General features: G+C 42.5%; 1 protein-coding gene across 1 annotated transcript in view; it reads right to left on the reverse strand.

Moving 5' to 3' along the window:
* Positions 1–17447, reverse strand: part of gfra4a (GDNF family receptor alpha 4a) — a 132551-nt gene that overhangs the window by 5750 nt on the left and 109354 nt on the right. The window contains exons 2-6 of the mRNA XM_015343811.2: positions 15095–15373; positions 13459–13539; positions 12066–12411; positions 4273–4382; positions 3223–3357 (exon numbers count right to left, since the gene is read on the reverse strand). Coding sequence (XP_015199297.1) covers positions 3223–3357; positions 4273–4382; positions 12066–12411; positions 13459–13539; positions 15095–15373 — 951 coding nt within the window. The remainder of the gene's footprint in view (positions 1–3222; positions 3358–4272; positions 4383–12065; positions 12412–13458; positions 13540–15094; positions 15374–17447) is intronic.

A 17447-nucleotide genomic window follows, 5' to 3' on the forward strand; every position in this document is an offset into this window, starting at 1 on the left:
CAGAGATGAGCTACAGTGGTGTCTATTTAACTACACTAGAGACGCATGTTTGTTATACTGTGAATGTCCTGACAAACACAGATCAGAAGCCTGTTCCTATTCCCTGGGAACCTGGGATAGCGACAAAAGCCTGAGGAGAGCACAGCATTGCTTTGTTTCAGCCCTTACCATCACTGTGAAGTGCCTTCAACAGCCTCTCTGAGGAATGCTCACTGACAGGTATGAGTGAATGTCTGAGCAATTCACTTTGTCAAATATACTATACAGTATATGCTATTTTCCTGCAGCTTCCCCCATTCGAAACAGGGGATGAAATGAATAAAACTGTTATTTCAGTCCAAGACAGTGCCAGACACATTTATTTTAAGCAGGAATCACAAGGGTGATTGGAAGGCATATTCCTGTGTAGTAGCGCAAAGATCAATCAGTCTGTGATGCGTGACATGGAGGAAAATTGTATGTATGTCGAGATTTGTGCGGGGAGCTGCGTCAGCATGCAAGCTGCAGAGAAACAAGCAGAAGCTATTATCAGGGTGAAAAGTGAAAAGAAAGAAGAATAAACAGTGTTTTGGCTGTGGAGCCTCTTCAGGCATTGGGGGAGATGAAGGAAAGAAGAAATACAATTAGAGAATGAGGAGGGGTGGTGAGAATTTGTCCCCTCTGGTTGAAATGTGTTTTTTATTCTTTTATTTTTTTAATTTAATTTATTTACAGGTAGGGTACTTATTTTCAAGTAAAAAAAAACAAAACACCTTACTTCTGCTTTTTAAGCAGCCTCTTTGTCTTGATTAGAAGAAAAGGATGCAACCCCACCTTGATACTTTTGCAAATCAATAAACACTTAAATGACTGCAATTTTATGTTTCAGGAAGCATGATCATACAGAGATATTTAGTGTATAACTAGAAAAACAGCCAAGACAACAGAGAGATAAACTATTCATGCAAATTATTGGCTAAGAATTAGACCTTTGAGTGTATTCAAAAATGAGAAGCTGTATTATCTGTTTTTTTACAGTATGCAATGGCTTTACACTGTGTCAAGTCAGAATATGTCTAATCTCTTTCTTATTTTGAATATTACAGTATATTGATGATGTTTGTGTTGTCACTGTTTGAACCTCAGCTGCAATTTTTTTGTCTGAATTTCATTCCCTTTACTCCGCTAAGGTTTGTCTTTTCCCACTGCAATGTCTCAGCTCCGTTAACTGATATGGAAAATTAAATTATCCTCAATTATAAAGCCATTGAAGAACATTTGAATTCCCGTATCAGCAAATGGGGCAGAGATATATGCTGTCACTGAGAAAGGCTTAGCTTAGTGATATGAACAGGAGGCAGTTTAAATCTTAGCTGAATCCCAGCAATGCCAATGAATGCCAGGGTGATGAGGCATGAATGTATTTTTTTTTCATTTCTACATTCTTATCTTAATTCACAGAAAACACGGAGTTATCAGGAGTTTAGGGCCATATATTTCTCTTTATTTGCTTCCTCATTTGCTGAATGTGTGTTTATTGGAGTTTCCTGCAAAAGACCAGGAAGGCAAAATAATGTGAGATAGAAGCCCATTAGTACCATGAAAGGTCAAGACAATCTGATTGTGTTGCTTTTCTTAAGGGAATTTACACACCAGCCAAAATGTGTGTGGTATATCAGATTTTATGGTACATTATTCACTCACTCTGAGCTCGTAAAGAGAGTTTTGTCGGAGAACACAACCATTGTCACATGTATAATCCTAATGCTGTTCTCTGTTTATTTATTGTAGCAAAACCATTCTCATTACCTTTGATTTCCCACAATGATGCCATAATTCATGCAACCAGTAAGTACTTCTTAAACTGTTTTTTACATTTTCAACACATTACCAAACCCTATATTTTCTGTTTGCAGGTCTGTTAGTTGGGCTACTGTGCAGCCATTGGAATTTTTTTCTGGAAAAATATTTTTCTCCTTGGAGGAAAGTCAGGAGACTTTAAAGGCCATTCCTGACAGACCTGGAAGAAGAAGGTTTACAGAGTATTGTACATTGCCTTGCCACCGTTTTTCTCTTATACCTTGGTGTTACGTCCCAGTGTGTGTTCTGTGTGTGTTTTTTCTATGTTCCACACTGCTGACCCTTGATTGTTCTCTCTTCCCCATTGGCCCACCATCACTCCACTGTTTCAGTATGATGTCATCATTAATTAGCTCTCAGCCAATCAGAACACATCTTATTCACTATTTAACATGGAGGCTTTCAGGAAGAGGAGGCCTTTCGTTTGACTTCGGTCCTGTTTGGTTTTGGTTATCGCTTCACTTCTGGTTATTGCTTCGGCTTAGTTTGTTGGTTTGTTTTGCTTTGTGTGTGTGTATTTTCGTATAGCTTCGGCTTTGTTGTTTTGTTGGTTTTCTGTTAGTTTCTTTGTACTTTCGTTTGTTTGTGTGTTTATCCTTGTTTTGTAATTACCTTGCCCCAGTGTTACATGTTCAACTTTTGTGTTCTTTTGTACACTGCTCCTGTTGATTACTCTTGTTTTCCCTTATTTGTTTTCCTGGTTCATTTGTGTTTTTGTGTGAACTTTTGTATATAAGGTTAGTTTAGGTTGTTGGGTACACTTTACACACTTACAGTAGTTGACTTTGTATTAGTACACTAGTTTAGTACGGGTGAGTGCCATTTGTCTTGTATGGTTTTGGGTAGTCAGTGCAGGTTAGCTAGGGTGTTGAAGACGCTGAAGATCGTGTGTTTCGGGTTTTCATTTGTAGTCAGATTAGCTTTCCCTCACTGTCCTAGCCAGCTCCATTTTGTTTGTTATTTTCTTTCCTTTGGCACCACTCTAGTTCCTTACCCTTTTTATCACGCTTCCTAGTCCCCCACCAAACCCCCCCTGCTTCCAAAAGAATTATCCTAAATGTTACACCCCTTTACCCCTAGACACTTGGGGTCGTAACACTTGGTCTTCCACATTCCCGTCTACATCAGGTTATCTTGCTCCCTTCCTGTTGTGTTTTGAATGGCTTTGGCCTTACTTGCCCACTGTTCTAGCACTAGCGGGTGAAAATATGTGTCGCTGTTCAGCTCAGTGTCCCACTTATTTTCCCACTTTTAATTTTTTTCAGACACTGGGCAGACACAGAGTGCCTAAACTTTTGCCAAGCAGAAATTGCAACAGAAGCTTGAGCAGAGAGGAGGGGATGATGAGACAGCCCAGCCACAGTGAGGGCTTAGCTCACTCACGGAGGCAGCTGTTGTCAGTGAAGGAGCTGAGGAACTCGTTGCACTGCTCTCGCTGGTTGCCGCTGGTGGAGCAGGTGCAGAAGGGAGCCACATTGGAAGTGAAGTTGTCCACGTAGTTGGGAGTAATGGTGCTGCCTGGAAGACAGAAACATGTTACGATATCATGCACACAGAACTGTAGTATTATTGCCAACTGGTGTACCATCAAGTACACCAGTATTAATGATAAACCAGGGGTTAAGGATAGAATGAAGACATTCCTGGAAGCAGTATTAGGGAACGTTGTGACTTTACTCTAGTAAAGACTCCTTTCGTTGCCGGCTCCCAATTTAAATATCATTGTAAACCCCCTAGAAACTCCTCAGGTACTAACTTGTTTTTCTATGGTAAGTGTGGGCTGGGATATCTGATCGAGATCACACCTTCTGCAGGTAAGATCAAGTAGATGTACAAGCTTAGATATTAGCTCACACCCGAATAAGGCTTCACAGCTGGAACGTTATGTTTTTTTCTTCTCCTTTCAGCATGGAATAAACCCTTTACTTGTTCCTTTGCAAACTAAGATTTACCATTAGTACAAAACCCATAACCTGATATTTTTTAGTCATTGGAAAATCAGTATATCAGTCAGTTCAGTGTTTGCAGGTCTACATATAATAGGTATGGACTTATGCATGCAGAATCTGGTAATAATATTGTAATTACAAATATTTTGGGGGTCTGTTAAAATGTTGTTTAAATCTTCCTAGAAGTAAAGGAACTTTAATCTGCTGCACTGCTGTGCGAACATGGCTGAGGTCAAACCACTTTTTGTTAAAGAAAGTACACCAAATACATATTTCACACAAGCCTAGGCGATGGCATTTTGTGAAGAGAAATTGGGATCCCACACTCCACTGACTTTGTGATATTTGGTGTTGCGGTCACAATTGTGCCCTTTCCTCCCATTGATTTTCCAGAATCTAAAGTTTAAAACAATGCAATGCCAAAATAACAAAGGTTTTGAAAGTGCACTTAAAGGTGAAGTTTGTGCTGTGGGCTGAGTCTTACCTATAAGGCCTGTGTAAGACAGAAGACAGGCCCCGTAGCTCTCCTGCTTGCAGCCCTTGGTAGATTGTGGGGACGGCTGGCAGTCGTACTGGAACTGTGCCCACCTGGACCTGTGGGAGCAGTAACACATTATCTGTCATTAACAACACTTGGCCACAGGCCTCACCATCACAGTCAATGGTCATGAATGAACCTGCACAGTGACTCCCATTCAGGCAGGTTCTGCCATGTGCAGCCCACTCATGGCTGCAGCTCTGTGAGGAAGCTGTCACTTCCAAACAAATGCGTGATTGAAGGAACACACAGGGAGCAGCCCTGGTCTGTTGAAAATATCATCACCCCACTGTAATAACAAGTCATAATAACTTGCAGCTTGTGAACATTGGTCTATTTATTTTATTTTTGGTGTTGTGTTGTTCACAAAACACCCCCCGGACCATCAACCCGAGCAGGAACTCCCGCCGTAACAACCGGATTCCTTTGGTGCTTCCTTACCACCCTAACACACTTCCTATTCCCAGGAACATTAACCACAACTTTTCCATCCTACAGGATGATCCCTCCATTGGGGCCCTCTTTTCTGATTGCCCTACCATCTCATATCGCCGACCACCTAATCTGCGTAACCTCCTTGTTCACAGCTCCCTTGACCGCCGTCAACAACCATCCACACCAGGCACTTTCCCTTGCAACAGAGCTCGCTTGATCACCTGCAAGTACACAGCCACCACCACACTCATTCAAGGCCCCTCAGGACAATTCCGGATCACCCAGACAGCATCTTGTACCTCCAGCAACCTTATTTACTGTATCTCTTGCAGTAAATGCCCAGCCATCTACATTGGAGAAACAGAAAGGAGACTCGGAGACCGCTTCAGAGAACACGTCAGGGCTGTGAAGATTAAAGATCTCTCCAAGCCCATTGTTTCCCATTTCACCTCTGACGGCCACGACCACTCTAATCTCTCCGTCTGTGTTCTCAAAGATGGTTTTCCGAACTCATACATCAGAAAGACCACCGAAACTAAAATTATTCTGCAGCTAGGATCACACATTCTCCCTTCCCTTAACAACAGACTACTGTTCTTTTAAATTTTATCCATTCATTGGAAGTTTCATTTCACACCTCTCTGCACCCATTCTGACTTCACACCTCTTGATTGGCCTCTCTTTCCCCTGCTCCAGCCTCTCACTCCTCCTCCCTCCCAACCTTTGTTCTCCCGTTACTTTACCTTTGCCTACTGCCATGTCTCTCTCACACCTGAAGAAGGCTCCACAGCCGAAACGTTGTGTTCTCTTTCTTCTTTTTTTCAGCATGGAATAAACCTATAACTTGTTCCTATTTATTTTATGTCAGTGTCTTCTCTGCCTTTTCATTGGATGCCCAAAACGATAAAAGTATAGTAAATGTACATCTTATGTTGTTTTCATCTTTTCTAGTGGAGCAGTGTGGATGATTGTCTTTTAGATTAGATCACTTTATTGGCGATATACAATTTCTTGTATTAGGAATTTGTCTTTTCACATACCCCAACTTGCTCTCTCTGAGACACACAGACAGGGCGAGAAGCTTGTGGTCAGAGCACAGGGTCAGCCATTGTACAGCACCTCTGGAGCAGCTGGGGTTAAGGGCCTTGCTCAGGGGCTCAACAGAGTAGGATTCCTCTGCTGGCTGTGGGATTTGAACCAGCAACCTTCCAGCCACATTAGCTTCCTGCAGATCATTAGCCACAGAGCCACCGCTCAGCCTCTTTTTTAAAATAAAGCCATGGTGTGCAGGTCCGTAGTATTGTTAACACCAAGATGAAGACTTTTGGATCAATAGCTGTGACAAACAGAGGTGGTCATCCTTCTAACATTTTTGAGAATCTGATTCAAGTGCTGGTGCACGGGCCTGTGAGTACAGAAGTACAGGAGCATAATGCTCAGACCAGGGCAGGAGACTTCAGAAATAAGAATAACCCTCGTTATTTCTTTAGTTTTAAAAATGTTTTAATTCGTTTTGAAACACACACCACAGGGCGCAAGTGGAAACCATGTGAAAGTGCATTTAAAAACTGAGAAGCGGAGACAGTTCTTCACCCTAAGTGCTGTGGGAGTCTGGGACAAGCAACCCAGCCTTGTTGTTGAAACCCATTTTCAAGAAACAGCTGAATAAGGTCCCTAGATCAATTAGCTGCTAACTCCCAAAAGGTATAGTTGGGCTGAAAGGCTTGCTCTCATTTGTGACCTTTGTGAGCAGAACATGGACCTTGAGGCAGCAGGAAGTTTCTTGGTCTTGCGCTTGTTTTTCATATGGACATGGTCAATCCCAGGGCACAAGGTCAGAGGTTCCTGCAGACCTTTAACAATGGCAGTGCTGGTCAAGTTGGTCTCTTTCTAAGAAGCCAGGAAAACAGGACTGACCCACTAACAGGTACAGGCATGTTCACTACAGATCCAGTAATCCATGGAGGGCCTGTAGCATTCATTCTATCCTGCATTTCCACATGTCTAAGCAAATATCCCTTTAGCCTCTGTACATTACCATCATCACTGCTATTATTATTAATTATTATTGTGAGGTCAGCAGCTTGTGAGAGTCATTAAATCATTGTGACCTAATGCTGATTCAGTCCTGTAGCATAGCATGGGAGTGATGGTGAAGCAGCTTGTTTCTCTGGTGTACTGGAGTAAATTACAGTGCATAGAACTCTAGACAAGTCACTGTTCTGCACTTGCGGCACCATGATTTTCATGGTGTTGTCATAACTTCTTCATGGCAGCTGCACAACACATCCAAACCTTCTGTAACCTTCTCTCCTGCACCTGCTGGCCTGAGCCCTGATGTGTCTTTTAGTTTGTTCAGTAAAGGAATGAGAATGTAACTCAACATATTGTCTGCAAATCAATGCACTATATAAGACTAAACGAGGAGTGTTGACAAGGTCCAGTTCCAAAAGCAATCGAATTTAACACATCCTAATTCTGTATGCCTGTTAAAACCAATCCTCTGTGTTATGGGTTATTGTACAGACATCACACAAATTAATTTAATTTGTCTACTCTAACTAACTTGTAAAGGGATAGGGGAATGAAGGTAATCATATGCAGTCTAAAGTGCCTCTGTAGTTCGAAATTAGTTTTATAATTAAAGGACCTACAGTACATTCATTTAAAAAGACTAATCCTCACCCATCAGTCTTTCAAGAGATCATGCTGGAGTTTTGAGGAAAATGTGAAACATTTTCAATCTCTGTTTCTGGTAGATTTGGAACCCTTTTAGAAAGGTGACTCCATTAATTTTTGGACATTGACATTGACATCTTTTTGTTTTACATTTTTGAAGAAAATGTTTTAATTCTGAAGGCTGACCAGTCAGTAACTTAACAGGTATACAAAGTTTCATCAGCTGATAAGGTGATTGTGAATGTACAAAAGCACATACTAGGTTCAGCCAGGATGCAGGGGGTTACCTAGCAACAAAGTCATCTGTTGCGGCCCAAATGTAGAAACACTAAGACAGAAGTTTAATACTACAAAGAAAGTGAAAAAAGAAGTTAAAGAAAAACAGGTTCCACAGGGAATTGGAAGTGTGTCACATTGTTTCTAAAATAACCCTCCTCACAGACTTCCTCGGGGCTGTCAGAGGAAAAACATGCATGAAAGTTCAGAAACATTTGTTGTGTTTTCAATAGAAATTTCTTTGCCTCCCCTATTCACAATGACTGGCAACAGCACATTACTGCAGAGAATAATAGGTGTCTCCGCAGGGAAAAGGCGCTGCCTGCCAGCCTCTGTGATTAACCTTACTTCTTACACCTGCACTGACACTCAGGTCTGAACATGGATCCACCTCTCCACTTGCATTCCTTTCTCACAGCCTCCCCCACCAGTTTCCCCAGTGAGCTGAGATAGACAGGTACCTAGAGACTTAGATCATCACAAGTTCTGTCCCAGTGCTTGTATCATAGAGTTTTGCGACAACAATTTTACAGTTGCTAACATTTGCAATAGCAGAGTTTTTAAAATCATGTTTAATTATATCAATTTCCATCTTCAGAAGTGTTTTATTCTTCAATATGCAAGCTTCACAAGAAACATTTAGCTTTGTTCTACTTACATATCTTATCTGCCTTCAAAATGTTCCCTGCTTTGCACTCTTTTTTTGAGGGCTGTGGGGTATTTCATGTCAGTGGGCTAGGACTTGCTTTGCTTTGTCATTGCTTTTAATGAACACAATTTACATATGAATCCTATACTTATTGCATATTATGCAGGATTCCATAACTCTGGAGATACTTCTTTTGCATTGTGGGAGATTCTGTTCTACTGTATGTGTCAATGGGTTCGATCAACTGGAAGTTTTACTCCCTCAGGAAGTGATGAAGCTCCAGGAAAGTACCAAAACTCATTTCAGAATACCGATGAGCAGCCTGACAGCCTAGTTCCTCAAATGTTTCTGCTTTTAAATTGCTTAGTCTTAAACATCCGAGAGACATGTGCTCCTTTTTCACAGTTCCTCAGGCTATGTCAACTCTGCAGTGACGACATGGATTTCCAGAACCAAGCACTCAAAATGTACTCTTTATTCATCAACAGAGGAAACCCCACCCATGTTATTGATAGGGCCCACACCCGGGCCAAAAACAGCCCTCAGATCATCAACTCGATCAGGAACTCCCGGTCTCACAACTGCATTCCCTTGGTGCTTCCCTACCACCCTAACACACAGTTTCTACCCCCAGGACCACTATTAACAACTACTCCATTTTACATCTGTACCCTTTTTTCCCACCACCCAATAACATCTTACCGCCTACCACCCAATCAACGTAAACTTCTGGTTCACAGCTACCTTGACCGCACTCGACAATCTTCCCCACCAGGCACCTTCCCCTGCAACAGAACTCACTGCATCACCTGCAAATACATATCTAACAACACGCTCATTCAGGTCCCCTAAGTCAATTCTGGATCACCCAGACAACATCCTGTACCTCCAGCAACCTCATTTACTATATCTCCAGCAAAAAATGCCCAGCCATCTACGTTGGGGAAACCGGAAGGAGACTAGGAGACCGCTTCAGCGAACACGTTAGGGCTGTGAAGATTAAAGATTTCTCCAAGCCCATAGTTTCTCATTTCACCTCAGACGGCCATGATCACACTAATCTCTCTGAGCAGGGTTTCTCAACCCTTATAGCAGAAGCCTACAGAAACGAAACTCATCCTGAAACTGGGTTCATACCTCCCCCCTTCTCTCAATGACAGATTTATTTTCATGTAATCTTCTCTATTCTCATGCAGGCTTTGACTTCACACCTTTCTCCACCCCTCTCCACTTTGCACTTCCTGAGAGGCTTCTCTGCCTCTCCCCTCTCCCTCCTCTTCCACTTTTCCTGCTTTTGTTCTTCTGTGTTATTTGCTGTCTGCCCTGTCTTTCTCACACCTGTAGAAGGCTGCACAGCCCCATTTTTTCCTTTCTTTTCTTTTCAGCATTGAATAAACCTGTTACCTGTTCCTGTGCTCAAGAATGAAGTGCATTAATACAATTTAAAAAAGTTTTATTTTCGTAAGTTCTCACCTTCAATTGATTGTAGATCTCCATGCTTCAGACTGCTCAGTTGTATGTAACCTGGTTGTACCAGAGCTTTCCAGAAGGCAACCAGCTACTGAATGGATGGATGTTTGTAAGTAGCTATAATGCCAGCTCTCAAACATGGTTTTACTAGCTGAACAAAACATAAACCTGTTTTTATCCATGCTATCATACACTGATATTTAGCTAGAAATTAATTGAAAGCCGTTGCTGCATTCAACAATGTGTGTTTGCATAAATTACTACCTGTGTCACACCTTTCAAGTCAGTCTGCTTGCTCCTTTTCACGCCCCTGCTTGGTAAAGTGTACCTGAGCACGTGCCGGAATTAATCCAGGAACTTTGAGAACAAAGAGCACCACATTGCACCAAAGGTAACTCAAATGTGTCAAAGCCAGAGCTAGAAACATTGTCCTCTGCTTTCTACAATATGTCTGGGCAGATAACAACAGTGAACAGGAACAGTCTCTGGCCCTAGGAAACCAATACAGTCAGTAAAAAATTTCCAGATCTATAAAACAGCCTTCTCACCTCGTGACCTCCAGTTCAACACCCACATATTGGCATAGAAAACTAAGGTTAATGGTTGTGTTTATGTTCTCTATGTGTCTCTGACATCTGTCACCTGCATCACAGCACATTTATTTTCTGCTGCACTCTAGGCCCGAGGCTCCCTGGTCCTGTGTTTTTGTGTTCAAGGATAATCTTGGCTTCAGCCGAGTGACATATCCTCTGGTGGTGAGTTTTATATACCTGTCTATTTGTTTGTCTGCTTGGCAAAGTGGAGCCACGGCCTTTTTAAGTGGTCCAGTGGGTGTATCTGTCATGAGATCTGACAATTCAAGCTTAACTTATCACCTCCTCTGCCTGCTTCTACTTTAATGTTTAGGTACGATTCCAGCAGCTTCTCTCTGTGTGTTTAAAAACCCTGAACTATCTGAATATAATGAAGCCTATCTGTTACTGTTTGCATGAACAAGCAAAAGTTGGGATAGTTAAGGTTGGTATCTGCATCAGCATGCGCAGGCTGCGTCTGCGTCATCTAATCTGCGTAACCTCCTTGTTCACAGCTCCCTTGACCGCCCTCAGCAACCATCCACACCAGACACTTTCCCTTGCAACAGAGCTTGCTGTATCGCCTGCAAGTACACATCTAACACCACACTCATTCAAGGCCCCTCAGGACAATTCCGAATCACCCAGAGGGCATCTTGTACCTCCAGCAACCATATTTACTGTATCTCTTGCAGTAAATGCCCAGCCATCTACATTGGAGAAACAGGAAGGGGACTCGGAGACCGCTTCAGAGAACGTTAGGGCTGTGAAGATTAAAGATCTCTCCAAGCCCATTGTCTCTCATTTCACCTCTGAAGGCCACGACCACTCTAATCTCTCCATCTGTGTTCTCAAAGACGGTTTTCTGAACCCATACATTATAGAAAAACTACAGAAACCAAAATTATTCTGCAGCTAGGATCACACCTTCCCCCTTCTCTTAACGACAGACTACTCTTCTTCTAAATTTTCTCCATTCATTGGAAGTTTCATTTTACACCTCTCGACACCTATTCTGACTTCACACCTCTTCATTGGCCTCTCTTTCTGTCCCCTGCTCCCGCCTCTCGCTCCTCCTCTCTCCCAGCCTTTGTTCTCCCGCTACATTTACCTTTGCAAGCAGAAGTTGGTGTTGGTACCTATCTAATGCCATAAAAATGCCAAGAATATTATGGAATGTGTGCCTCAGCTCTTACATTACTAATTTGCACTATTCTCATCTAGGAGATGCCTCTCTGCCCTCAGGTGTAAAGGTAACAGACCCAGAAGATCTTTCATCCCCTCTGCAATTGCACTCTCAAAGAATGTAAAATACCCTCTTAATCCTCTTATCTCCTGCAACACTGTTATGCTGTAATCTCTGTTGGTGATGTTTGTCTGTTTTTGTTGTATTGTTGTGTTGGACCCTGCTGTAAAACAAATTTCCAGTAGGAGGTGATAAAGTTTGAATTAAATGCGTCATTTAGTACTCGTAGGTGGGAGATGGAAGCTGCCTACTGTCCTCCCTCTGTTGCTCTGTCAGTACTGAGAGGGAGAAAGCTGTCTGCTCTGGCAGAGAAGCTCTAGTTTAGAGGTTGCAGGGGCGCCACTGAGGGGCCCCGAGGTGAAGGAGGAATTAGTTGGAATTCCTAACGGAGAAAGATGGCAGGAATACTGACCTGCATACATAATCTGCCTTGCAGCTGCGCAGCTGGGTGAGACAGTTGGGCTTCTCTTTCCCCTCGTAGGAGCAGTCTGGCACGATGGTTTGGCGTCGGCGCTGGGCGCAGGCAGTGTCCGTGCAGGGGCAGAAGAGCAGCTCGTGTGTGTACTCTGGTGGCACGCGGTCAAAGAACTTCCTCAGGGCCTTGTTGCACTTGGGTCTGTTGCACGGCCCGGACTTGGCAGACGGCTTGATGCAGGCCGACACATACTCAGTGCGCAGCTTCTGGCATGTCTCGTCCACGTTGCACGCCTTGGCCGCATCCAGGCAACGGTTCACAGTTGTCATGCCAACTTCAGAACCTACCAGGTGGGTGAGAGAAAGGGGCTTGTGGGTATTTTAACCCATAAGGTGAGGAAAAACTTACTGCAGAAGTCATTGTCCCACTTTCAAAGTTCTTTTCCTTAAACATAATTAGTCATACAGTGCTTAAAAGAGGGAGGTACCTGTTCTTCAAGACTTGTTCAGAATAAAATGGCACATTCTATCACCTGCTTCACTTTCAATTCATGTGCTGCTACTGGGACCAGTCTTTTATAATTGGAAAAGCAATTTCTGACTATTTGATTCATAAGCATATTAAAAGAAACACTGACAATGCTTTCCTCAGGTACATGTGACGAGTAACTGCACTCATTTGGTGCCACTGTATGACCTGAATGTCCGTCGTTGTGCTACAATATATAAGAAATGTGTCATTCCGCAGTCGCATGTGTGATAAATTGCCTCTAGTAGACAATCTGCAAAGAAACTAACCTATAAAAATGTGCTATGATGCAGGTGACAGTTTACGTGCACTATTTGAAGACTTCTGATTAGCTTTGAAACAATGCTCAGAGTTAAAATGAAGGTGATAAGAGAATTGCAGCTTTTGATGAACGTGTTTTTAATGGATTTCTTATTGTTTTAACTGTCTTCAAGTATTTGAAGGTGAAAATAATGTTCTTTTAAAACAAAACTGTTGGAAGTAGAATTTCAGAATAACAATGAGTGTATAGAGAGTTTTGGTATTGTAACCCCATTGATATTTTGATGCTGTAATGAAAAAATGGTGACACAGAAATCCTACGCCCTCTGCACCTTAGTACAGGGTGGGATCTGGGAAGAGGATGTGGGATTGCTCCACTGGAGTCTCACTGATATCTCTTGATACATGGGCTATGGTAAACGTATATTACAGCATGTGTTTCTCATGCTTTACCATGGCATTCTGTATTCTGCTAGGCTCTTAGCATGGTATGTTATAGCAAATCTTTAACAGGGAATTCAAGTACATGACTCCAACTTACGAGTTGCAGTTTTGAAACGTGTCTCTGTGCCAAAGAAATTCCAAGATGCCTGGTACTCACCAGCAGCGATGGAGGCAAGGCGGACGTAGTCAAAGGCCTTCTCCACTGTCTCATAGGGAAAGCTTTCCACCAGGTTGAGTCCTGAAATAAATCAGAGAGGGTAAAACAAATCAAGGCATCTCCTGTTACAGATTGTCCTTCAGTCAGTCCCTAAATCCTCCTCTGCATTCTAAGGTTTCACTAAAACTGCTGAGGTTTTTTTAGCACAAGCTTTAATTTGCAGCTTCTGCACATATGTTGAGCAGGACCGTCCATATTGCAGAACCCTAAAGTGAGAAAAAACATATTCACAAATGTTTTTGAGCTAACGTGCAACTGTCTTAAGTTCCTAGACGGTGTGTCATTCAGACATTGGGAGTCCAATCATACATACAGGGTTTAAAACTAGGGGCTTTTTATAATACATAATTTTTTCCTGGCAAGCTTTAAGGTGACTAGGGAGTAGTGAGATGTGATGTAACAGGCTCATCATTATAGAACAGCCGCTGGAATGCGACCTCTCAGAAGACTTACTTACAACAAGACTTTTAAATGTGCCCTTTTAAAAAACACCTGCCAAGTGCGATTTGACTGTTAGTCTAATATGATAGATAATTATTTCATTCAGTAATATATATACAGTATGTACAGTATATGTGCTTTATATGTTTGTTTGCATGGGATGTTCAACAAAAATCTGAAAATACATTTGAAAAACAAATTAATTTTTAAATATTCTTATCTTTAAATCTACCAAGAAAACTTCCTTGAATGATAGCTGTGCTTTCTGACAGCAGCTTCTCCTCTGATTTCCTTTGCAGAAGACACAGCATGTAAGAAGCTATGATTCTTCTTTGCATCAAAGCTGTGTTGAAGACTTGCTGCATCTCTTTATTGTCTCGTTTAGTGCTTACTGGTCTACAGAGAGAGACTGCTGTCACAGTATGTTCCATTATTAAGCTCACTGGGATCAATTTGTGAGATCTAGTTACATAAAAGCTCATTGTATTACATTGTGTCAATCCTCTGCTCTCCACTGCTACAGGAAAGCAACCCCTACATGTGTGTTCTGGTAACTAATCAAGGCTTTCAGTTTTATCTACAGAGGGTGGCCTTAAAGCCTTAAGGTGGGCTTCCTTAAAGTTAACATTGTATTATAATATTGTGGCTAGTTTATAATGTCCACTTTATGTGCAAAGCCTGAGTTCAGCTTTCTACCCATCTCCAGAATTTCCAGTATAAACCTACCTGTTTGAACAGGCTTGAAGGCAGGCAAATTTCATCACATCTTTTTAGTGGAGGTTTCTGATCCACCGAAAGCAGCTTACAGGCTGTTTTACGGTAAGGTACGTCCTTTCTACTCTCTGCCTGCTGCTTGTGTTTCCCCAACCTCCCCTGTCCTCTCTCGCTAACTCCGGTTCGCAGTGGCTCTGGGCACACAGAGCGAGGCAGAGGTTCACCTGGCTGAATGGGATTTGCCGAGACACAGATGAGCCATTAATTGTCCACACCCAGAGGGCCTTTCCCCTGCACTCATGCGAAATGCAATCAATAGGCTCAGTCTGTATGTGAGAGGCGAGCACAGCCGGGCTCTCAGGGAGCATGTGGAGAGAGCTCGGTGCAGTGCACGTGGTGCAGTCTGTCTGGCGCGTCTCACCGTGCAGGAAGGACTGGTGCAGGCTCCAGTAGATGCTCAGGCAGTTCTTCTCCCTCTTCATGCCCCTCTTGCACTTGCAGCCGTGCAGGGGGCTGGAGAGCAGCGCCGTCACCGCGCTCTCACACTGGTTGCGGGCGCCGGGGCCCAGCTTCAGGCTGCCGTTGCCGGCGACGCACTGGCGCAAGGTGCGGAGACGGGGGCTGCAGGAGTCGTCGCTGGAGCAGGTGTCCCCCGCCCGCAGGCAGTCCTTCCCTGAGAGCAGGACCACGCGCACGCCCCCTGCGGAGGACAGCGGAAGAGCTTCAGTACAGCTGAAGGCACACAGGTCTGTCTGGGAGGAACGCATGTCAGCTCCGCCTCAGGGGGCAGAGCTCAGTCTCATTCGCACATCGCGCTAACTGGTGGGAGGGAAAGGAAGAGCCTAGTAGCAGAAGTACATTAGGTCCAGGTCATAGCTTTTCTTGTGCAATTGAATCAGTGACTTCTGTGTCACTATAAATAATAATTATTCAGACTTAGCTACTATAGTGCATCTTCCTTAATTGTCCCAAAGCAACTAACACATAGGAGGAGACCCCTAGAATATTCCAGTGAAGAGCAAACTGTAGGAATAATGTGAGCTTTCAGAACAATGATCTTCCGAAACTGCCTGCCAGCCCTTCACAGAGGGTCCACATCTGGGCCAACAGTGGGACTAGAAGAAATTGGATAGTAGGCTTCCTTCAAGAAGGGGCACTTAGGAGCTCCTGTTCTGAACGAACAGAAAGCTATCTAATATTTATTTGCACAAGTATGGCACAGCCACATAATGAGCACGTCCTCTTCAGGAGCTTTCACAAATCAGACTAAACTCTACAATTTTTGGGGGGTTGTGTCGCAATAGTTCAGAATCGGTTAGGGTTTAGGGTTTAGGGTTTTGAAACTACAGGTTAAGTTTACGTTGAGATAGCATGCTTCATTTCTGTTCCTCCATGCCCGACTCAGATATTTACCTCCTCACGCACACACATATATCAGCTTAAAGTGCCACACTAAGGATACAGGTTCTGGATGAAAGGACAAACTTTTTATGACCTTTAAAAAAGGCAGGATTAAAAGATCAGAACGCAGGCACAGATCACCAGTCAGTGAAAAATACTCTTGCTTGCCATATTCATGATGAAAAACTTCTGTACATGCTGAAGAGCAAACAAAAAAGATAGTTTAGGTTAAGGCTGTTGTCATGATTAAGGATAAGTGAACCTTTCTGCCTTCCTTGAATAAATTAATCATATTTACAAAATCAGTCAATCAAACAAGTACAGCACTGGCCCAGAACTTAACATATGTTAACATATGATCTTAGAGTTGTTAGTTTTTCAAGACAGAGGTCTTTTTCTAGAGGAAAAGAACTGTGAGAAATCAGAGCAATTTTCTGTTGCTGAGCTTGAAATCAGCTGGCGTGAGCAGGTGAAATTAGATACTGTTGCCATTATGAAAAGCATCAGTCCAGATAACACTGAGCTTTAATCTTTAATCAGTGCTTTCTAGTAGAATCTGAATGAACAGATCCTATTAGACTTTATACTGTCAGTCATTAATGCTTTTGGAAATCAAATTCAAAGCTGATTTAACCAGGTATTTCAATGTTAGGTGGTCAACATTGTTTCATACTTCAACATTTTAGCAACTTAACACCTGACAATTAGCACCTGAAGGAGGGTCAACAGCCAAAACCCAATTTAAATAAAAAGAACCAAAATTTTGGCATGTCACAGTCCTTGACGTTTTTAAAGAATCTACATGAAAAAATTAATTAAACATTTAAATTAACGGTCACCTCTAGTTAACTTAAGTTAGCCAGCTGTAAAGTCAAGGAGTTTGTTGCCATATGTACATCTACATTGACAACACAGTGCACTGGACAACACAGTACAGCGGACAACATGCAATTTAGACAGCACATCACAAAACGGTGCATAATAAATAGTGATAGTATGTAGAACAGTACGTGATAGTGAACAAAAACACATGGTAGTTCAAGTCAGAAGTGCTTAGGGCAGAGGTGCATTGAGTTCTGAGGCATTGCACATTTAGCCATTTATAACTGTAGTTTGTAACTGATCAATGCAGGAAGTGCTGTAACACGTCTCCTCATTTTCATCTGCTTTGCTTTTACAGAAAGTATAATGTTAATATATTCAGTTATCCTCAGTTTGCCTGAGGCAAACCCATTTACTGTAAATGAATGTGAAATAAGCATTACTTAACAATAAAGGGCGTAAAAATGGGAAAACTGTAATAATACTTTCATCATATTACGTAATATCACAGTGACAATCCCAGCATCCCAAATGAAGAGGTAGCCTTGGAC

The sequence above is a fragment of the Lepisosteus oculatus genome, chromosome 1, assembly GCF_040954835.1.
Source record: "Lepisosteus oculatus isolate fLepOcu1 chromosome 1, fLepOcu1.hap2, whole genome shotgun sequence".
Taxonomy (NCBI): domain Eukaryota; kingdom Metazoa; phylum Chordata; class Actinopteri; order Semionotiformes; family Lepisosteidae; genus Lepisosteus; species Lepisosteus oculatus.